The sequence below is a fragment of the Camelus ferus genome, chromosome 16, assembly GCF_009834535.1.
Source record: "Camelus ferus isolate YT-003-E chromosome 16, BCGSAC_Cfer_1.0, whole genome shotgun sequence".
In the NCBI taxonomy this organism is placed as follows: Eukaryota; Metazoa; Chordata; class Mammalia; order Artiodactyla; family Camelidae; genus Camelus; species Camelus ferus.
The window spans coordinates 14,009,198-14,033,021 of record NC_045711.1 but is presented as its reverse complement, the minus strand read 5'-3'; the positions used below and the strand labels follow the sequence as shown (position 1 = coordinate 14,033,021).

The 23,824-nt window shown below is 35.7% G+C and overlaps 1 protein-coding gene across 1 annotated transcript in view; it reads left to right on the top strand.

Moving 5' to 3' along the window:
* Window positions 1–13,138: 13,138 nt before the first annotated feature.
* MYH8 (myosin heavy chain 8) overlaps window positions 13,139–23,824 on the top strand; it is a 28,433-nt gene continuing 17,747 nt past the window's right edge. The window contains 16 exon segments of the mRNA XM_032498793.1: window positions 13,139–13,238; window positions 13,444–13,487; window positions 15,017–15,255; window positions 15,956–16,099; window positions 16,185–16,341; window positions 18,487–18,514; window positions 18,611–18,719; window positions 18,813–18,905; window positions 19,036–19,099; window positions 20,000–20,098; window positions 20,190–20,293; window positions 20,456–20,594; window positions 21,683–21,801; window positions 21,890–21,922; window positions 21,924–22,040; window positions 23,165–23,335. Of these exon segments, the coding sequence (XP_032354684.1) occupies window positions 15,046–15,255; window positions 15,956–16,099; window positions 16,185–16,341; window positions 18,487–18,514; window positions 18,611–18,719; window positions 18,813–18,905; window positions 19,036–19,099; window positions 20,000–20,098; window positions 20,190–20,293; window positions 20,456–20,594; window positions 21,683–21,801; window positions 21,890–21,922; window positions 21,924–22,040; window positions 23,165–23,335 (1,587 nt within the window). The 5' untranslated portion in view covers window positions 13,139–13,238; window positions 13,444–13,487; window positions 15,017–15,045.

Sequence of the window (23,824 nt, the reverse complement as noted above, 5' to 3'; positions counted from 1 at the left end):
ACAGCTAACAAATTGGACAACCTAGAAGAAATGGATAAACTCTTAAGACTCACACAACCTTCCAAGACTGAATCATGAAAAAAACAGAAAATCTGAATAGACCAATCACTAGTAAGTAGATTTAAAGAGTAATTAACAACCTCCCAAAAAACAAAAGTCAAGGACCAGATGACTTTGTGAATTATACCAAAAATTCAAAGATTTAATATCCATGTCTCCTCAAGCAAGGGAAACAAAAGTAAAAATAAACAAATGGAACTACACCAAGCTGTAAAGCCTCTTCACTGCAAAGGAAACCACTCATAAAACAAAAAGACAACCTACCAAATGGGAGATGATATTTACAAATCATGTACACATCAATAGGTTAATATCAAAAATACATAATGAATTCATACAAGAATGAAAAATAAACTGATTAAAAAATAGGCAGAGGAGTCAACTAGACATTTTTCCAGAGAAGACATACAGACGGCCAACAGGCACATGAGATGTTCAACATCACTAACTATTAGGGAAATGCAAATCAAAACCACAATGAGACATCACCTCAAGCCTGTTAGAATGGCTATTATCAAAAAGGCAGGATATAACAAAGGTTGGTGAAGATGTGGAGAAAAGGGAACCCTCAAGCACTGTTGATGGGAATGTAAATTGGTGTAGCCACTAAGGAAAACAGTATGGAGATTCCTCAAAAAGTTAAGAATAGAACCACCATACGATCCAGCTATCTCACTTCTGGGTATTTATCTAGAGAACATAAAAACACCAATTCAAAAAGACATGTAAAAACCTTTTGTGAAAAAGAATATGAAAACGAATATATGTATGTATATACATGACTAGGACATTGTGCTGTACACCAGCAACTGACACATTGTAACTGATGGTATTTCAATAAAAAATAAATATTTTTAAAAAGATATATGCACTTCTACATTCATCACAGCTTTGTTGACAACAGCCAAGACATGAAAAGAAATTAAGCGCCCACTGATGGATGAATGGATAAAGAAGATGTGGTATATAAAGAAAGGAATACTACTCAGCCATAAAAAGGTGAAATTTTGCCATATACAATAAAATGGATGGACCTTGAGGGTATTATGCTATGTGAAATAAGTCAGGTGAACAAAGACAAACACTGTATGAGTTCACTCATATGTGGAATAAAAACAAAACAAATAAAAGCAAACACACAGATACAGAGAAGAGAGCAGCATAATGATTACCAGAGGTGAAGGGGGTAGGGAAAGGGCAAGATGGGTAAAGGGAGTCAAATGTGTGGTGACCAGACAGAAACTAAACCTTTGATGGTAAGCACACTGTAATGCATACAGAAGTTGAAATGTAATATTGTACACATAAAACTTATATATTGTTATCATCCAATAAAAAAGCAAACAATCCAATAAAAACAGGCAAAAGACCTTCACAGACACTTTCAAAAAGAAGAGAATGTGAAGGTCCAATAACCAAATTAAAAGATGCTCAGTACCATTGGTCTAGAGGATACAGATTAAAACTATAAGAAGTTTCCACTACACATCCATAAGAATGGCTAAAAATAAAAGGATTGACCATGACAAATGTTGGCAAAGATGTTGGGCAACTACATCTCTCATATATTACTAGCGAGGATGTAAAATGGTTTGATCACTTTTTAATTATATGGCCATTTCTTATATATTAAATATGTACCTATACACCTTTTGATATAGCTATTCTACTCCATGAGATTTAATCAAAGGAAATAAAATATACATCCACATAAGATAAGAATATCCACAGGCAAGAGAATAGATGAACAAAATACAGTATATCCTCACAACGGAATACCAATAAAAAGAAACGAACTACACGGAACACAGACGAATCTAAACAACATTCCTCTTTGGCATGAGTCTTATGAAAGGAGAGCTGTTGTTTCCTTTGGTTGAAGATGAGATGATTACAGAGTTTCATATTAGAAAAGGGAGAGATGCCTTAAGTGACTGTAGTGCCTCTGCTTTTCCTCACTGGAGAGAGAAAATAGATAAATTCTTAGAGCAAAGAGAATCTTGAGACTTGTAAGCTAATTTTTGGCAAGGACTCTCAGAGCAGAAGGATCATTAGATACGGTAACTTAATGCTGGTTCTGGGCTTAATTGTAAGCAGATACCAATGAGAAGAGCAAGAGCAAGGGATATAAGCAAGACCTTGGAAGAGCTTTTACTCCAAAAGAAATGAGTTGTCACAAAAGAATTGTGTAAGAGCTATCTGCATTGGAGAAGGGTTGTAATATATCAATAAATAAGCTTCAACAAAATATATCTCACAGTTTAGTTTTCTTATATATTGCCCATTAAAACTCTTTACTGTTTATTATTATTTTAAATAAAGGTTTCCATTTCCATGGTTACATCTCAGAGAAAACAAGTGGAAAATATACTATGTTGATCCAAGCTCAGATTAAAGTGAGGGTTAGGTTTCAACCACTTACCCCATAACCAGAGCACCACCATAACAGGTGGCCAGTTAATTAACCACAGATGAAGTAACTGAAAGGACATTTGTTTCGAAAGTTTTGCTATTAGAGGAAATGCTAAATGCACAGCCTTGGCATTCCTGTCCTGCTGTGCTTAGGAAAGAGAATAGGAAGGGACAGTATTGCCATTTTAAATTTCAAAAAATGTAACAAATGGCCCTGAAATTTTACACCCTTATCCACAGCATATAAGAGCATCCACTCCTCACCACCAGCATTCGCTACTATCGATTTTGATGACATATTTAAGCGCATTTAAAAATCAAAATGGAGTAACTATGGTTCAGGCATCCACAATGGAGCTAGGTGGGCACTGAGGATGTAGTTTCAGACACATTCCTGCATCACTGAGAACCTGAGTTTTCTCTGAGCTGTATCAGACTCAAGCACACCACCAGCTGTTTTCACAACAATATCTGCTAGCAGCTGCTAGCTACAATCTTATTACAGTTTCAAAATACACCCCCCATGTAACAATCAGACCCCAACCAATCCTAGCTTAACAAGCACCCTTACTTCTTACCAGTTCCAATTCTAATTCTTAACAATTTATGCAACCTTGCAGGGTTTTAGCCTATACAAACCTCGCCCATGTTGTAGTCCAGCATTACACAATTCAAGTGCTTCTTGAATCTGTGTCTCCCGGGGTATGGTCCTAACAAATCCCAAATAAATACTTCTTTATTTCAGTCAGATCTCCATTTCTGAAATTTTGGCTAACAGTTTTCAGTTGGGGTTTTGTCCACCCTGATGGGTGAAATGTACTGGCTATTATTTGATCTTGCACCTCCTGAAGTTGAGTTTATTTTCAAGTTTATGGCCATTTGTATTACCTCTTCCATGAATTGTCTATTTATATCTATTGGCTATTTTTTCTATTTGCTTGTATCTCCCTTTCTTCTTGATTTTTAAAGTTTTGCTTTGTTTCAATGCTTAAGACTTCAATTAATAAATAACTTATTTTTTAAAATGCTGTCCAGTAAGAACCTAATTTAACTTTTTTTAAGTAAGTCTCAACTCCATTCAACAAATAGCCCTTTCTTTCCTCTCAGTGATTTGAAATGTCACCTTTTCATATACTAAATTTCCACACATGCAAAAGCCTGTTTCTGGAGTATATTATGTTCTATTGACCTACTTGTCTTCACTTACACTAATTTCACATTGTTTTAATCACCATATTTCTAAAACATGTTTGATGTCATATAGGGTGGCTTATTACTTCATTGTCTGCTAAAAGTTTATTATTCCTGGAAACTTGAGCTCTTTTACTATGAACTCTAATATTGCAATTCTCTATCCTTTGTCTATTACTTCCAAGTCTCTTCTCTTTCCACTGAGAAACATTACCCTAATCTCAGGAAATTCAGTTTATTTTTAGTTGTCTTGGGGTAGAATAAATTTAAATGATTCCTAAACATCTAAAATTATTTCTATTTCACCAGCAGCAAGCACAGTCAAGTCTACGATCTAAATGCCTCTTGATTTTAATCCCCTCTTTTTTTTTTTCCAAGAGCTACTGGCTTAGTTTAGGTTCTCAACTCTTTCCTAAAATAGCACCACAACTGCTTAAGTGAGTTCTTTAATCTCTGTTGCACTCCTCCAACCCATCTTCCACGCTGCTACCATAACTGTGTTTAAAATGCAAATCTTACGTCAGTACCTTGTTTAAAAGACTCCAGTGACATCCCATGACTCACAGTGACAGAGCCCTATCTCTTACAAGATTTTAAATGAAGTGGTAATAGGTATTTATTTATTAAATACCTTCTACATTGCCAGATAATATGCTAGACGCTTTACATATATTACTCACTGAATAGACAGATTAATCCTGTGAGGTTGGGGGAATTTTTACTATTTTCCTTTAACAGATTAACGAACTGAGGCTAACAGAGGTTAGGGGACTTGCCTAAAATCATACAAAATAACCTCTACTAGTTAGATTGATATTTAAAGCATTGTGCACACCATAAGATACATGCCAGCCAGTATGTTGCCTCTAAAACTTTACCTATTAGAAGTTCTCACAATGGATTTTTGAAGTAGCTATTTGTTTTTCAAAAGTTAAATATAACATAACTCAGAAAGGTTGAAAATAAAAGTATGGGAAAGGTAACCCATACATATGCTACCAAAAAGTAAAAGCAAATACAATATAGCAAAATACTAGCAAAAAAAGAAATTTAAGCAAAACAGTACTAAAAGAAGCAGGGATAGCTCATATCTTATTTTTAAAAGATACAATCTACCAGGAAGATTAAAAAAAATGTGACAGACACTGTACTAAGGGGTATGGAAATGATCATAAATTTCTACAAAGATAGTTAGCAGCTATCTTTGAATTACAGAAACAAAAAATCTGAAAATCTGAGAATAAGAGTTTAGGATTTTTAACATATACTTACTAGAAAAATTGCAGATCAAGTAGACAAAACTAAAAACACAGATGATTTGAAAACCACAAATAATAAGCTGAATTGTAAAGATAAACAAAACTTTGTAACTAACAATGAAGAGAACATAAATCTTTTTCAAACATCTAATATATGCATTGTCAATGGAGGTGATATCACTTCTTAGAAAGTGAAAATTAGTTCTCAGGGAAGCAAAAAAAATCTAAGGTATTATAATCTTTGTGCTTCCTGCCCCAGCAAAAAAAAAGCTCACCCCTATCTAAAAAAAAAAATCTTACTGTTTACTTTCTTTTGTTATGAAGAAATTAACTTAAATTTAAATGTATTTAAGTAAGATATTGCTTAATATTCATATCTTAAAGAGAAATTAATTTCATTTAATTAATTTTTCTCTTCAGTGGTCTTTTAAAAAAGGTTAAAAACACTATGTAAAACATTCACAAAAATTGAGTCATGTAGGGGGAGAGAGATATATATCTATACTTGCTTATACATGCATAAAATACCTCTTAAGGGCACACAAGAATCTGATAACTGTTGTTGACTCTGGGGAGGAAAACCAAATAGCTTTCTCACACTAAATAGTTTCAATTTTAAAATAAGAAAAATCATTAAAGATCTTCAGCAAACGCTAGAACACTCTCTTACACCATACACAAAAATAAACTCAAAATAGATCAAAGACTTAAACATAGGACAAGATACAATAAAACTCCTAGAAGAAAACATAGGCAAAACATTATCTCACATACATCTCAGCAATGTTCTCCTAGGGCAGTCTACCCAAGCAACAGAAATAAAAGCAAGAATAAACAAACGGGACCTAACTAAACTGACAAGCTTTTGCACAGCAAAGGAAACCATAAGCAAAACAAAACAACAACCTACAGAATGGGGGAAAATTTTTGCAAAAGATGAAACTGACAAAGGCTTGATCTCCAGAATATGTAAGTGACTTAGTAAGGAAAAAATAAACAACCCAATCCAAAAATGGGCAGAAGACCTAAACAAGAAATTCTCCAATGAAGGCATATGAATGATCAATAGGCACATGAAAAAATGCTCAAATCACTAATTATCAGAGAAATGTAAATCAAAACTACAATGAGGTATCACCTCACACCAGTCAGAATGGCCATCATTCAAAAGTCCAAAAGTGATAAATGCTGGAGAGGATGTGGAGAAAAGGGAACCGTCCTACACTGCTGGTGGGAATGCAGCTTAGTGCAGCCACTGTGGAAAACAGTATGGAGATTCCTCAGAAGACTAGGAATAGACTTACCATATGATGCAGTAATCCTCCTCCTGGGCATATATCCAGAAGGAACCCATCTTCAAAAAGACACCTGAACCCCAATGTTCATAGCAGCACTATTTACAATAGCCAAGACATGGAAACAACTTAAATGTCCACCAACAGATGACTGGATAAAGAAGATGTGGTACATTTATACAATGGAATACTATTCAGCCATAAAAAACAAAATAACGCCATTTGCAGCAACATGGATATCCCTGGAGAATGTCATTCTAAGTGAAGTAAGCCAGAAAGAGAAAGAAAAATACCATGAGATCGCTCATATGCGGAACCAAACAGAACAGAACAGAACAGAACAGAACAGAACAAACGAACATAACTACAAAACAGAAACAGACTCATAGATATAGATCACAAACTTGTGGTTGCCAGGGGGGCAGGGGGTGAGAACGGACAGACTGGGAGTTCGAAATCTGTAGATACTGACAGGTATCTATAGAATATATAAACAAGATTATACTGTATAGCACAGGAAATATATACAAGATTTTATGGTAGCTCACAGTGAAAAAGAAAGTGACAATGAATATATGTATATTAAGGTATAACTGAAAAATTGTGCTGTACACTAGAAATTGACACAACATTGTAAACCGACTATAACTCAATAAAATAAAATTTAAAAAAAAGATTTTCAGCAAAGGTACTAAGGTAATTTAGTAGGGAAAGGATAGTCTTTCTACAAATGGGATTGAAACATAATGGATAGCCATATGTAAAAGTAAATAAACCTAAACCCTTACTTCACACCAGACAAAAATTAACTTGAAATGGTATATAAACCAAATGTAAGAGCTATAAATATAAAATACATAGAAGAAAAATGTTTGTGACCTTGTATTAGGAAGTATGTGTGAAATATGACACCAAAAGCATGATCTATAATATTGGTAAACTGGACTTCATCACAATTTAAAACTTTTGCTCTTCAAATGGCACAATTAAGAAAATGAAAAGACAAGCCACAGGCTGAAAGAAAGTATCTGTTAATCATATATCTGATAAAAGACTTATATCAAAACATATCTACATCTATATCTATCTATCTATGTATAAATACCTCTAACAAATAAAGAAGAAAATGATTCAATTTTTTAAAAAGGTCTAAAGATTTGGACAGACTTTTCACCTAAAGAAAACATATGAATGGCAATAAGCACACAAAAAAGTAATCAAAATCATTCATTAAGGAAATACAAATTGAAACCACGGTAAGATACCACTCTATACTCACTAGGATGGTTATAATCAAAAAGGACAATATAAGTGTAGGTGAGAATGTAAAAAAACTGGAACCCTCGTATTATTGGTTGAAATGAAAAATGTTACAGCCACTGCAGGAAAGAATGGCAGTTTCTTAAGAAGTTGGACATCTGCAATTTAGAATTTAACTCCCAGTTACCTACCCAAGAGAAATGAAAACAAATGTCCAAACAATAATGTGTATGAAATATTATTAACAGCATTATGCATAATAGCCAAACTAAAAATAATTCAAATGTCCATCAACTTGAAGGGATAAACAAAATGGGGCACCTCTATACAATGGACTCAGTGACAAAAATGAATGAATTACTGATACATGCAACAGCATAGATGAACTCAAAAACATGCTGAGGGAAAGAAGCCAGACACAAAAGACTGCACATCGTAGGATTCTATTTATGTGAAATTTCTAGAAAAGGCAAAACTATAGAGACAGAACTAGATCAGAGGTTGCCTGAAGTCTAGGTTGGAAAGTGAACTCACTGCAAACGGGCACAAGGAACTTTTTGTAGCTGGTGATAGTGCTATAAAACCACAGCTGCATTAATTTACTAAAACTCACTGAACTGTATACTTAAAATGGATGACTTTTTAAGGTATATAAAACTCTACCCGAATAAAGCTGCTAAAAGAGGAGGGGAAGGAGGAGGAAGAGGAGGAACAACTGACCCATGTACACAGTCACAAAAGAAATATCCACTATTTCTAGAACAAGATATCAGAAATGACAGTCACCACTAATCTTGCAAAATATAAAAATCAAAACCTACAGGAAAAAACTGCAAATGACCCCAAATTTTGTACATAGTAGAATTAGCAAATAAATTATATTATCATACAATGTAATAGTGACAATAATGAAAATAAAATAGTTACCTTCATGGAAAGAAAATCTTACAATAATGTTGGGCAAAAGAAGAGAGATATTAAAGAATAAATAAAGGTGTATTCATATGGAGCTTAAAAAACAGGTAAAATGTATATATATTATTTATAGATGCATATGAAGATAATAAACTATAAAGAAAAGCAGAGAAATTATTATTATAAAAATAAAAACCATAGTAAAATGATTATAAATCAATAAAAAATGTTAAAAAAAAATAAAATAAAATAAAAAAATAAAAACCATAGTTACCTTTAGGAGAGGGAAATCAGAGTATAATGAGAAGGATCATGAGAGATTTACCAGGCAGATAATATTCTGATCTGGATGCGATCTGAATTGTTTTATTACTTACATGCACAAACACAAACATAGGCACATAAGGTTTCTTATTCCTACTGGACCTACTAGGAAACAAACTGCACGCACGCGTGCGCGCGCGCGCACGCACACATACACACAAGATAAAAAGAATAAGCAGCTAAAAGGAATGCTCCCCCCAAAGCCCAAATTTATACATCTGGAAATTCAAAAACAAACATACTTTAGATAATTTGGGAGTTGAAACGGAAATAGAAACTTTAAAATAATTGTAATTAAAGGATAATCAGAGTACTACATACCAACCTGTGGGATTTAGCCAAAGTAGTAACCAAAGTAAAAAAATGTATACCATAAATAAACTTATAAGACCATAAGAAAGAATAAAAATAAATGAGGTAGGCTTTCAATTCAAGGTGATACAGACTAACAAAATAAACCTAGAGAAATAAAAGAAAGGAATGAATAAGATTTAAAGCAGAATAAAATGGAAAAACAGTTATTTGGTAAATCGAAATTAAAAAGATGAACACAAAAGGCAAAACTTTGGCAAACATGATTTAAAATAAAAAGAGTAAAATGAAATACACAAAGAATAAAAAAGAAATAGATGACTACATAGGACTTTTTAAAATGATAAAGATATGCACAAAAAAATTTCCCCCCCAAAATCCCTAAAAACTCACAAAAAATGGGCAATTTGCTAGGAAGATAAATTCTGCAAATGTGCCCCCCCAAAAAACAAGTAGAAACTCTGAACAGGCTAATCAATAGTCATAAAAATCTTAAATATGAGCAAAAGATTTCTCCTCCAAAGAGGCTACAGGCAAAAAGAGTTCCATGAAGGAACTCTACCAAACCTTCATGGAACAAATTATTTACATCCTAAACACACTGCCAAAGAAAACAGAAACAAATGGGAAGCGCTCATTTTTACAAGACTAGCATGATCCTATATCAAACCCAGAAAATGACAGCACAAGAAGACTACGGCCTGGTCCCATATGAACTCAGATGCAGAAATCCCATATTAAAAATTAACAAATTTAAAGCAGCAGAAAATTTAACCATATTGTATCAATAGGTTTTATTTCATGAATTCTAGGGTGGTAAAACTGAGGAAACATACCACATAATTCACTACATTAACAAGTTAGAGGAGAAAAATATAATTTCAATAGATGCAGAAGAAACACTGATAAAATCCAATGCATTTTTTAGATATAATTTAGATTCTATAAAATTCACCATTTGAGTGAACAATTTAAGCAGCTTTAGTAGACTCACAAACCATAATCACTAATTCCAGAGTATTTTCATCACCTCAAAAAGAAACCCCATTAGCATTTACTCCCTAATCTCTCCTCTCCAGACTATCCTCTGGCAATCACCAATCTACTTTTTGTCTCTATAGACTCGCCTCTTCATGACAGAATGTGAGCACATTGCAACTGGCTTCTTTCACTTAGCATAGTGTTTTCAAGGTTCAACTATGTTATATCATGTATCAATACTTCATTTCTGTTTATGGCTGAATAATATAGCTGTATAGATAGAACATGGCTGTATAGATATACTACATTTTGTTTATCTATTTGTCTGTTGATGGACATTTGGAATTCCACTTTTTAGCTATTATGGATAATGTCATTACAAACATTTGTATGCAAGTTTTTGTATAAGCATATGTTTTCAAGTCTCTTGGTCCTACACCTAGGAATGGAACAGCTGAATTCATTTTTATGATTAAAATTATTAGGAAATTATATATAAAGTATACAGCAAACATCATACTTGACAAAACATTAATGTAATTCAATTAAAATCAGGAACAAGAAAAGGATCACTTATCGTATATAGGTTATATAAACAAGTATCCTAGTTTGAATGCTATTCAAATGTCTCTAAGACAATGCAATAGGAGGGGGAAAAAACCCATATAAATTACCCTAAATGTCTCAAGACAATGCAATAGGAGGGAAAAAAAAACCCATATAAATTACAAAAGACAGACACAAAATTGTGATTATTTGTGTATAATACATCAAAACCCCAAGAGAATCAAATAAATTATTAGAAGTTATAAGGAATTTCAGCAAGGGGGCCAGATAAAAGATAACATAGAAAAATCAATAACTTTCTGAAATGCCACACCTGTTAGGGATTGCTGTTTGTATATAACAGAAAATCTGAGTGAACAGTGCCTTGTTAATACGAGCAGTTGATATTTTTCTCCACACAATAAAATTTCAGCTCATAGACGTCAAGGCTGTCTCTGAAACGCTCTTGATCTTTATTTCAAGGCTATAGCTCCAGTCATTTTACATCTGTATTTTGTACAGGAAAAAGGAGAAGAGGGGAAAGGGAAAAGGCAGCACCAGAGGAGTCGGCTCTATTTCACAGAAGAGCTTTTCTGGAAGCCCACCCAGCAACTCCTGTTTGCATTTCATTAGCCCAGTGTAACGTGCTTAACCTATGCTGCAAAAGCATCTGAGAAATGAAGTTTATTTGGCATACAGCTGCCAAATAAGAAAACTAAAGTTCAAGTAGGCAAATTCATCTGCCACATGCTGGTAATAACACAGCAGAAAGTACATATAATAGGAAAAGAAATCCTATTCACTATAGCAACAAAAAACTATAAAACCTCTAGGAATAAACCTAACAAGAAATATATAAAACCTTTATGAAGGGGAAAAAAACCTAGGAAAAAAATGACTGAAGAACATTTTTTAAAAGACTTGGAATGAACAGGAAAATACAGCATACCTGTCAACTGAAAGGCTCATTATTGTAAAGATACCAACTTTCTTCAAATTAACCTATTAATTTAATAGGTCTCATGTAAAAGGAGAAACCTTCTATAACTTGTACAAAAAGAAAATAATTCTAACCCAGAAACAGAGAAGTCTATGCAGAAAATTTTTAATGAGTAATATCAAAATAATCTGAGAATGGAGGGAAAGGGTAGGGGTATATATGAAATAATACTGACCATGAACTGATAATTATTAATTCTGGATGATGAGTACAATGGGCTCATTACAGCATTTTTTTCTACTTCTATATACATCTGAAATTTTTCCATATTTTTATTTATGGACTAACATGAAGAATGATCCGAGAGTATAGTGTGAAAAAAGGAAGTTGGTAAATATGTCAACTTTGACTATAATATATTTTAAACATCTAATTACAAATTTCCTATGGGCCAATTTTCTCAGGCCCACTTATACTAGTAAATATAAACTATTTACTAATATTTATATACATATAAACATAATATTTATATTTAGGAAAATATAAATTAGTAAATGCACAGAAAAGGTCTGTAATATTACACACAAAACTAGTACTGGTGGTTACCTCTAGAGAGAAGGAAGCTACCCCCATTGTGAGTGTTCATCAAAGAAGAATTTTTAGTCTAATCTACAAGGCTTTAATTTTTAATATAAATAGAATGTAAGAGGCTACACAATGGCACGTATCATCAAAACTCATAGAAATGAAGTTGTTCTGCATCCTGCCTATGGCAGTGGTTACAAGAATCAGTGCACATGCGAAAACTCATAGCACTATAAAACAAAAGAAGTGAACTTTACTGTAGTTTAAAATTTTTGTAAATAGCAGCAAAAACTCTCATACAACTGTCACCTAAAAAGAGTAAATTTTGCCGAATATAAATTATACCTCAATATACCTAATCACTAAACAAGAAAAGACTTTAATTTAAAAAGAATGATCATAATACAGTTTGTTTAAAAATTAAGGGTGTAAATTATCCCTATGGTATAATTTTTAAAGTAGATTATAAAATATATATGTACTATATATGTGTAAATAGCATCATCTGCACTTTGGGATTACAGATTTTTTTTTCTCTTTGCTTAACTGTATTTTTCCTACAATGAATACATATTTTCTAATGGAACAATAATTTTTTTCAGTGTTGGGCGGATGGGCACTAACGGTGGAGACTCAGTGTAGAACCTCCTCTCACCTTGGCTTCGCAGCCCAAGGCCAGACTCCAAGGGTGAGCCTTGGCAGTGACCCAAGGGAATGAAGGAGGTGGAGGTTCCTATGGTAACAAAGAAGGAAAAGTGATTAGGGCCCTGAAAGCAATGTGTCGCTGAGTATGTGATCATTGGGTTACCACAGGCATGCGTCAAAGAGTCTGCCAAATCGAATATAGCTCTTAGGAACTTACTTTGAGGCCCCACCAGGCGCTGTCAAAGATTACCTTCCCAGCGTGCTAGAAAGCATTCTCTGCCGGCAGATTGGTCCCTGTCAAATTATTTATAGGAGATTAGTTCACATACTCAAAATGATATGAATACTTCTAATTATATCCAAACATGCCAAATGTCAGTACAAAGTACTCTGAGGGTTCATGCTGCCAACTGTCTTGCCCTAACAAAGAGGAGATAGCTGCAGCATCAGCACATTAGTTCCTATATAAGCACGACAGACCCCTCCTGCTTTATCGCCACCAAGAACCCAGAGGTAAGTGGTACAGGTCCTGGGACTTGAAGGACCCAAGGGGGAAGAAGTAGCTTACCCCATTGCCCATCTCTGAGCATGAAACTGTTCCTCCCAACTTTGACTTTTATTTTCATAGAGCCAAGATTTAGACCAGGGAAATTTTAATTCTGTAACTACCTTACTGGAATTTCACAACATCACTAATAAGAAACTTCTTGTTTTACAGTGTTAGACACTTCTGAACCTGTATTTTTCATCTGAACTCCAGAGGTAAGACTTGGCTTTACTCATTTATTGATGACAGAGGGGACTTAGCCTAATGAAGTTGGGAACAGATCTTAACTGTACACTATTTCTATGGTTTTACAGTTATCTAAGTAGACAGTGCTTCCAAAGGATCACTTATCTATGCTGGGAAATCATTTTTTCAGAATGTTGTATTCTCAGAGATCACCATCATCTGAGTTCCAGAATTAAAGGACCATTTAGGAAAGAAAGAATTTTGACAGTGAATTCTCAGCAGTACTTAGAACCATCCAGGGGCAACCAACTATTCCATGCCAACTTCCCTCTGCTGACAAGCACTGAATACTTAACATGTTTTGCCAAAAATTTTTAAACACCCAGAAAACTTCTTAATCTAAAAATGTAAATAAAAACAAACATCTTTTTAAAACCACAGTGTTTTAGCTACTTTTTCATAAATTCACTGTTATTTGTTTTTAGGAAGATTTATTATTATTCATTTAAAAACCACAAGTATTACGCCCACAGAGTGCTAAATATCATACCTAATTTAGAAGAGCTCCTGGTCCTTCCTCCAAGTAATTGCCTGAGAGTAAAGGGAAGACCCAAGATCTAACATGCCAAGGTTGAGAGACATATCTATCAACAGAAGACAATGGTTCATATGCAAGTGATGAACTCTCAAACTTTTGCCCCTTTTCTTTTTCTGGATGGAAAGAAAATAAGCCTGTGGAATTTACACAGGATGAAAAACCTTCTTCATGCTGAAGTTCTCATTTCTCTATGGTTAGATCTGTTAACTGACAGTTGAAATCTCTCATGCCAAAAGGAGAATGCTAAAAGAGATTTTGGAATTAAGGCAATGTTAAGTCTCTTGGTAACAAGCCAAATGACAAAAAACAACAACAACAAAAAAAACCAGAGTAGTAAAGATTTACTATGAGGGTCTTTTAATAACTCACGAAAGAGATATAACACCAATTATTAGCATAAAGTAGATGCTAAAAATAACTATTTGGCTTATAAGAGAAAAAAATGGCCATCTAAAAGGCAAAGATGTTTTTGATAGCTCTGAAAATATCAAGCTTCATTTGCACAAGACAAACTTGCCCTCCTAACTCTATGACATCCTAGCAAATGGCAGATGCAAACATTACGCAGAAGGAAAAGTGGGGATTAAAGAGTGACAGGTGCTACAAAACACTCCATCAACAACAGTCTTAGCTATAGATATTGTTACTGTTTAGAGATTAAAACATGCCAGGATTCCATTCTCATTCAGTTGTAGATGCCCTGGCCCTAAATATCAAGACATGCCATCTGGGAAGGAAATTTTCAAAGCCCTAAAAATGAAGCTGCAAATTGCAGTCACATTCCAAGGCAGCCCCAGTGCTAGTGTTACTGTGTTAGAACACTGGTCAACAACAGCTTGGAAAAATAGTTACAGCCCAGGCAGGTGATGGAGGCTTGACAAACATTTCTTTTATTTCAAATCTAGCTTGCAGGTATAACTTCTGGTTTCTGTTTCTCCTCTCCCCCATTTTTACCCCAAGGCAGAGCTCTCTCTGAATAAATCACAGCCATGAGTGCGAGTTCGGACGCTGAAATGGCTGTTTTTGGTGAAGCCGCTCCTTACCTTCGAAAATCGGAAAAGGAGCGGATTGAAGCCCAAAACAAGCCCTTTGACGCTAAAACATCGGTCTTTGTCGTGGAGCCCAAGGAATCCTATGTGAAAAGCATCATACAAAGCAAGGAAGGAGGGAAAGTAACTGTAAAGACAGAACGTGGAGCAGTAAGTAAACACATAGGGAGAAAACATTCACTGTTTTACTTCTCTATTTCCTCACTTCAAGTTGAAAACTTACTTGCTCAAAATCTTTAAGCCTATTGACAATACAAACCCCCTTCTAGTCCATTTACAGACACCAGATTTGGAAGGTAAAAGAGATTCTCAGCAGTAACCTCATTTCTCCCTTTCCCAACTACCCAAAGGGCTTTTAACACAGTAGTAGTATTAGAAGGCGTCCAACGTATCTCTTTAATTTCTCACTTCCCAGTGTAAATCCTCAAACTTGGGAGAAATAAAAACTAACTTCTCCTATCAAAAGAATTACTATTTACTTAGGTACATAACGTATTGGTATCCCCATTACTTCTCCCCAAGTTGAAGTTCCTAATAATGAATGGCAAGGAAAAATTAAAAATTAAACCTATTAAAGTAAAAGGATAGAAACTGACAAATAAACCTGGGACAGGGAAATGTGGGAGGGGGGGTACTTTTTACAAAGTAGTATGTATTCTAGCTCATCATAGGAAACAGATTTTCTTACCATCAAACTCTAAAATAAACATATTTTCATGTCTTTATTTAAAGGACACCAAATAATATATTGGGAAGTGTCCACAATTATAGTTTTATAACCAAAACAAACAGATAAACATAAACCCTATCTCTAACCATTAATACAAACTGGTCTTATTTTACTTGCCAGACTCTAACTGTCAGAGAAGACCAAGTCTTCCCCATGAACCCTCCCAAATATGACAAGATCGAGGACATGGCCATGATGACCCACCTGCACGAGCCCGGAGTGCTGTACAACCTCAAAGAGCGTTACGCAGCCTGGATGATCTACGTGAGCGCCCCTCCACATCTCTTTATCCCATCTACCTCCCCGAGCGAAAATAAATCCCACATGTTAAATTTTCTGATTTTCTCAGACCTACTCGGGCCTGTTCTGCGTCACTGTCAACCCCTACAAGTGGCTGCCGGTGTACAACCCCGAGGTGGTGGCTGCCTACCGAGGCAAAAAGCGCCAGGAGGCCCCGCCCCACATCTTCTCCATCTCTGACAACGCCTATCAGTTCATGTTGACTGGTGAGTGAGTGATGCATCTATTTACAGGAATGTGGAAATAGAATCTTTAATGAACAAATAGACTTTGGGCTTTGATTATAATACATTGCAGCCATATGGGGCTTCACTGTTTTCAAAAAACTTTCAGAGCTGTAACGTCACATATTCTTCCCGAAGGCCATTTGATAGATGAGTAAAGTGAAGCTCACTGAGTTCACTGACCTGCCCAAGCTAACCCAGCTAGTAACTGGAAGTCTACTTGAGACATTAGCAGGCCTCTGTAAACATATTTGTTGCTTCCCCATATTTTTTACTTTCTGATTTGGATAGAGAAAAAAGTTCAAATAGATTTTTTTTTTAAATATCCACAACAATCATGGAAAATAGTTACCAGCCATAACTGAATTCTTACCTTTATTTTTAATAGACACAGCTAATGTTGCCAACCTTTGGGGTAAAACATGAGCAAAGAAAGAGCTATGAGTTTCCTCCCAAAGAGTTTCAAGCATCTTCCTACCAGAATGGAAGAAAATAAAAATATCTTTCTTTGAAAACAATATTTTTTAAATTATATCAAAGTCTGTTACTCCTGTCTAATGAAAGTATACACAGACAGCTTTGATACAAATTGTAGGCTCAAACACAACATTAAAACCGTTTATCATCACACACCAAATGTATTGCCTTTGGAAATATTCTAAATTCCTGGGTTTCTTGTGGTTCCATGGGATTTCAGAAACCTGAGAGGATTCTGTTCTTTCTCGGTTTTTTATTTGATTGTTTCCTTTGTTGCAGTTTTGTGGTCGTCGTCATTGTTGCACTGTCTTTTAATTGTCTTTTAAAGGAGAAGAGAGAGGGAAAGGGGTAGAATAGGAGTCTTCTATTTCAAATTGGCCAGCAGTTCTACAAGAATTTCGGGCCGGTAAACTGCTTTTTGCTTAACAACAGATGCTAGCTACCTTCCAGAAATTATCCAAATGTGGGCTCATTTCAGAGGTTTTAATACTCAGCAGCTGCATTTTCACGGCTATACACACCACTACCCTTTCTAAGGTCTCCACTCCTCTAAATTTTGGAGCTGCTCCAAATTCAAGATTACTTATGTCTCCAAACATGATTTTTGTATAAAACCATGCAAAACCTGTGGCATTTGACCAGGTTAGAAACTGGAACATTGTCTTCTTGTGTATGTTCCCACTAGATGTGATATGATCCTTCATGCTTTTTCTCCTATTGGAAAAAGAAATCAATCTGAATATTTTCCAAAAGCTGTACCTACCTCCCTGAATAGAAGTTTAAAGTTCTCTGAAGCCTATATTCTCATCTAAATAGCATCCAGATTAGTATATATTTCTCCAAATAGATTTTTGAGAATTCTCTAAAATCTATTAGTACAGAATTAAAGATTTAACAAATCAGAAAATTGGTATAAATCTAACATATCCATTAGTCATATAACTAGTGATAATTTTTGTTTTTATTACTTAGAAATGTATATAAAATTAAAAGGAAAATAAAAATGAATGAACACCAACATTTACAATTCTAAATCACTTTCTTTTTTAGTATTACCAGCAGTCAAATTAATACCAAGAACTGGGAGGAGGCCAGGCAGCCTGGAAGTCAAAACAACTTGATAATTTTGACAAGCTATGCTATGATTAGAAAAGTCACTTGTTCCTCTCTGGGTCTCAGTTTATCTGTTAAGTGAAACTTCAAAATTCTATGTTTCTTACTGAAGGACTTAAGAGATGAAATTATATGATGCCTGGAATTTTCTTTAAAATAACTCAGTGAGCTTGGGATAGGGAGTAAAAAATATATAAAATTGACCAAATAACAATAACTGTAGAAACTGACTGATGGGTACATGGGAGCTCTTTATATTATTGTCTCTCCCTCTGTGTATGTTTGAAATTACGCATAGCAAAGTTTTCAAATTGATAAAATACAAAAAGAAATAGATGATTCTTTGCATCTCACTTGCACAAATTTTACTCCAAGAGGCAAGTACTCTTTGGGAGCTACACACAAAACCAAAATCGCAGGCAACATCTTCAAAATGCTAAAAAGATTAAACTCTGTTTAATCTGAACAGAGTCAATAAGCTTCATATTGAATGTGCATTATTTTCAAAAACTGATGGTCTTGATTTCTCTTTCACAGATCGTGAGAACCAGTCTATCCTGATCACGTATGTGACTTCTCCTTCTCTGGTATGCGGTGATTGTCTTAGATGTCAATAATGTGAGCTGTAGTTCTGATCTCTTCTCTGGTTTCTGTTTGACAGCGGAGAATCTGGGGCAGGAAAGACTGTGAACACGAAGCGTGTCATCCAGTACTTTGCAACAATTGCAGTGACTGGAGAAAAGAAGAAAGAGGAAGCTGGCAAAATGCAGGTAGGTCTGATAGCTAGAATCAAAAGAGTCAGGGCTCTCAGGAAGCCTGGAGCCCCACACGTGAGGACCGCTCTTGTCTTCTTGTCTTTGCAGGGGACTCTGGAAGATCAAATCATCAGTGCCAACCCCCTACTGGAGGCCTTTGGCAACGCCAAGACCGTGAGGAATGACAACTCCTCTCGCTTTGTAAGTCTCTTGGTCACAGAGGGGTCTTCCTGAACCTTAAGTGTCAGAGTAGCTATGCCTGAATTATTTCACTTGTATCACTCCCTGTGTGTCATCTTTTTAATACTAAATAATCTTTCTCTTTTTCAAGGGTAAATTCATCAGAATCCACTTTGGTACCACAGGGAAACTGGCTTCTGCTGACATCGAAACATGTGAGTTAACAGGATCATTGAAAATCAAACAGAGGGAAAAGTGACTTCATTTTGGGATATTTTGCATCACCTGGTAAGCTTTGACCTTACTGCCAACATTGCCCGTGAGCTAATGCCAGACTTATCCATAATTGCCACGTACTCTATTTACCTCAATCTCAGGCTGATGCTTCTATAGCACATTCTAGAATTCCTGCCTCAGAAGCAACTGTCTTTTCCAGGACAAACAATAGGATTATTTATAGGTTCCTATGAGTTACCTATAGGTTTGCAATACATTTCTGTGACTTACTCTTTTTTGTTTCTTTTCTTTTTTTTTTTTTTAATGGAAGTATGGTCAGTTTACAATGTTGTCTCAATTTCTGGTATAGGTATAACTGGGAGTTCGGGATTTGCATACACTGACTACTATACATAAAATACATAAACAACAAGCTTATACTGTATAACACAGGGAACTATATTCAGTATCCTGTAGTAACCTATAATGAAAAAAAATATGAAAAGGAATATGTGTATGTATATGTATGACTGTGACTTGCTCTTTAGCTGAGCTTTGGTAGTTGTTCACCACAGAATGTAAGGTGATCTGAAGAATGAGGGGAATATTAAGGATCAATTATAATACAGAGGTCACAGGTCATCCATATGAAAAGTTAACTTTTACTAGAGCAGGTATACTTCAGCCTCTGCTCTGAGATGGTGAGAACCTTAGGCAATCTCCATATGTATTTGGAATTCTACATACACCTAGTGCCAAGAGGATCCATCATCAAATTGAAATCTCAGTGGAGCCTAATGTAATGCCCCAATTTTAGCCAAAGACACTGAGGTTCATTTAATATCTAAGCAGCATTGATACTTTTTACTAATTCAATATCTATTTTCTTCTCTTTCCAGATCTTCTAGAAAAGTCTAGAGTTACCTTCCAGCTGAAGGCAGAAAGAAGCTACCATATTTTTTATCAGATCACTTCCAATAAGAAGCCAGATCTGATTGGTAAGAATGAACTTAAATTCACAGATGAAAGTTAATATTTTTATTAAGAACTTCAAATGTAAAATGTGTACCCTGAATTTTATGTACCCAGAAATGCTCCTGATCACCACCAACCCGTATGACTATGCCTTCGTCAGTCAAGGGGAGATCACAGTCCCTAGCATTGATGACCAAGAAGAGCTGATGGCTACTGATGTAAGACACATACACTAAGTTTTATAAAAATTCGTTGTTTGAGAATGTCATATTGTCATAGCAACCCACTACAGGTGCAGTTACCTTGGAATATAGTGTAAATTCTCCAAAATACGTTAGTCTCTTCTGCCCTAACATTTTTCCTATCATTACTCCTGGTAGAGTGCCATTGACATCCTGGGCTTTACTCCTGAAGAAAAAGTCTCCATCTACAAGCTCACAGGGGCAGTAATGCACTATGGGAACATGAAATTTAAGCAAAAGCAGCGTGAGGAGCAAGCTGAGCCAGATGGCACTGAAGGTACTGGGTGAACCTCCATCTGGATTGAAAGAACATGGCAAGAAAACACAAAAGCTTATTCTAAACTCACATCTCCTTTGTAGCTAGACTTCTGAAGGGCATATACACGTTTACACACAGTGCAGGACTTTCCTTACCCCCTTTCCTTCCTTGCATCTCCATATCTCCATCATTTCTATGCAGCCCAAATAAGTTAAAATGAACCCTAATAATAGCCACTTGCAAGGATATACCTAAAAAGCATAACCTGGGGTCAGATCATTAGAGAGAGAATGAGCTGGAACAGTGCTCTTGCTTTGCCTCAGCAATAGCGAAGAGGTATACAGGATGACTTGGCATACTGGTCTATTTCAGCACCAGCCAGGTAAACCTCCTGGGAGGAATACAGGATCTACCCAAACACAGAGCTGGGGTGGAGGATATCCCTAGACATCTGTGCACGTGTGTATGTGTTGTCTGTGCGTGAACCTGCAGACAATTTAGGCTGCAAGTAAGATAAAAAAGAAGCTGAGAAAGAAAAATCATATACTCTATGTATGGAAAGAACACGTACCCCCTTCCTGACCACCCCAACTCAACGACATTCTCTCTCCTTCCTCTAAACTTTGCAGCAGTAACCTCTGTGCCTGACATAGCATTTACACCATAGTCAATGACAAAATTTTAGAAGGGGACTCTGTAGGGATCGTGAAGTGAAATTTAACCCTTATATTTTCAGATTAACTGATTTGGTTAAACTGGGAGAAGCAGCAACAGATAAGGTGCGCTTATTCTCCCAACTACACCTACTAGGTCTTAAGAGCAGGGTCTGGCTTCTGACTCAAAGTATTTCCATAAACACTGGACATGTTTATTGTGGATGAATTCACCAAAAGCTGCTTACAGTAAGTCGCCAAAAAGCCAGTGAAACTGACTGACCATTTATTAGCAAGTCCATGCTCTAATGTACAGAAAGCCTCATCTCATCTTCTATAGAATTATTTAAAGATTTTTCTTTAAATAATAAAGAAAATGGATTGGCAAAAAATGGAAAGATTACATCAAAGAAAATATTGCCATTAAACATTTCTTAAATTGTGTCTCTACAGTTGCTGACAAGGCTGCCTATCTTCAGAGTCTGAACTCTGCTGACCTGCTCAAAGCCCTCTGCTACCCCAGAGTCAAGGTCGGCAACGAGTACGTCACCAAAGGCCAGACTGTGCAGCAGGTAATCACATGACGTCTACGAGTCACACACATCTCAGGCCTTCATGACATGTCTTTAAAAACTCGAATGATCGTGACTCTGTTTGAAGGTGTACAACGCTGTGGGTGCTCTGGCCAAAGCCTGTCTACGAGAAGATGTTCCTGTGGATGGTCACCCGCATCAACCAGCAGCTGGACACCAAGCAGCCCCGGCAGTACTTCATCGGGGTCTTGGACATCGCTGGCTTTGAGATCTTTGATGTGAGTTCTCTCCATATCAATAAAAAGTGGAAGAAAGGCAATTTGGGTTTTGATATACTGGGTATTATCATTATTCATTTACATTTGTAGTGTCTACATTGCTTTTCCCAACACTGCACCTAGAATAAAGTACCTAGGAGGTAACCAAGTAATAACTAATAATAACAATAGCTAACATTTATCGAGAAGTCTGTATTTCTGGCATTCTACTAAGCATTTCAAAATGTTATCTCATTTAATCTTCAAAATAACCCATGAAGGAGTAACTAACATTACTTCTGAATTACATGTGTAGAAACAGATGTAAGAAAATCAAAACACTTGCTAAAAAGCCTCTGGCCATTTAAGGCAAAGCCAGGACAGGAACCTGGATCTGGGGCGTTTGGTCCATACACAAGGAACCTCCCATGGAAAGGGCCAAATGGTAGAAACATAGTGATAGCTCATAGCCTGCCCTCTTCCAGGATCATCTGACACATACCCCTTCCCCTCTGGGGCATTAGCTTCATCATCTACAAAATGAGGATGTCAATTATTACAAAGACTCTTTTGGATCTTCAACTGCTATACCACATCAGGTCCCCACTGTCATAGGCCTGACAATGAAGATTTCCCAAATGTTTGATACTGAATAGAAGAGAAATAGGCCTATTAATTTCCCTTTGCACATCAACTAAAGGTCTGAAGATAAGCTTCGCTTAATAATGTGACAGCCAAAAGTGAAAGTGTGAGCTTTATCTTGAATTAGAGAGTGGAGCTGGCAAAAAAATGTGAGGCTTTGCAAAAAATTACCTTCACCCTTCAATCCAAACCATAACTCATAGGATCATGGTTATACTTTTAATGCACATTATTGCCCATGCAATCGTAGAGGTGAAAGGAGGTAGATTCTACCAGAACTCCTGCTGTGTGACTGACACCTGTGTCTTTTAATAATGCCCCCAAATCACGAAAAGGGTTCATGTCAAAATGATCATTTTTTTCCTGGGATTTCTGAAGAAACAAAAATCAGTTTAACTTTTATTTCATTATTATATTCCACATTTTCGAGTAAAAGATCTTTCAGTAATGAATTCTACTGCTATAAAAATTCATTTAATGTTGAAAATTTTTGTTTTGTGTAGTTCAACAGCCTGGAGCAGCTGTGCATCAACTTCACCAATGAGAAACTGCAACAGTTTTTCAACCACCACATGTTCGTGCTGGAGCAGGAGGAGTACAAGAAGGAGGGCATCGAGTGGACGTTCATCGACTTCGGGATGGACCTGGCTGCCTGCATCGAGCTCATTGAGAAGGTCTGTTTGACTTCTAAAGGAAAACTGAACTGAACGGATAACATTTCCAAGTATCTTAAGCAACTCCAGAAAGTACTACTGTAATCTTAGATTGATGTCGGAATAAATTAGAAAATTACCGTTTAAAAATGACCTTCTCTTTTCAACTTTTAAATAAGAAGGATCAGAGAGTGTTTAGTCTCATTTTGTTCTAACACTGATTCAAATATAATTTTAAAGCAGCATCTCTATTGAGATAGTCTGTTTCACTGGAATTTATCTCCATTATGATCCAAGATGTCAGCAATAGGAATGTCTTTTTTCTAAATAAAAATTAATGCACAGGTAATACAGCTAAGGATTATAAGAAAGGTAATATGTAAGTCAAGAACTCAAACTGCTTATGATTCTTCATCATCTATCTTTAAGGACATTAAATACACAAAATGTCTTAAGTAAGGCTTGGGTTATTTATACTGTTAAATTATTGCATATAAAGTAAACATCATT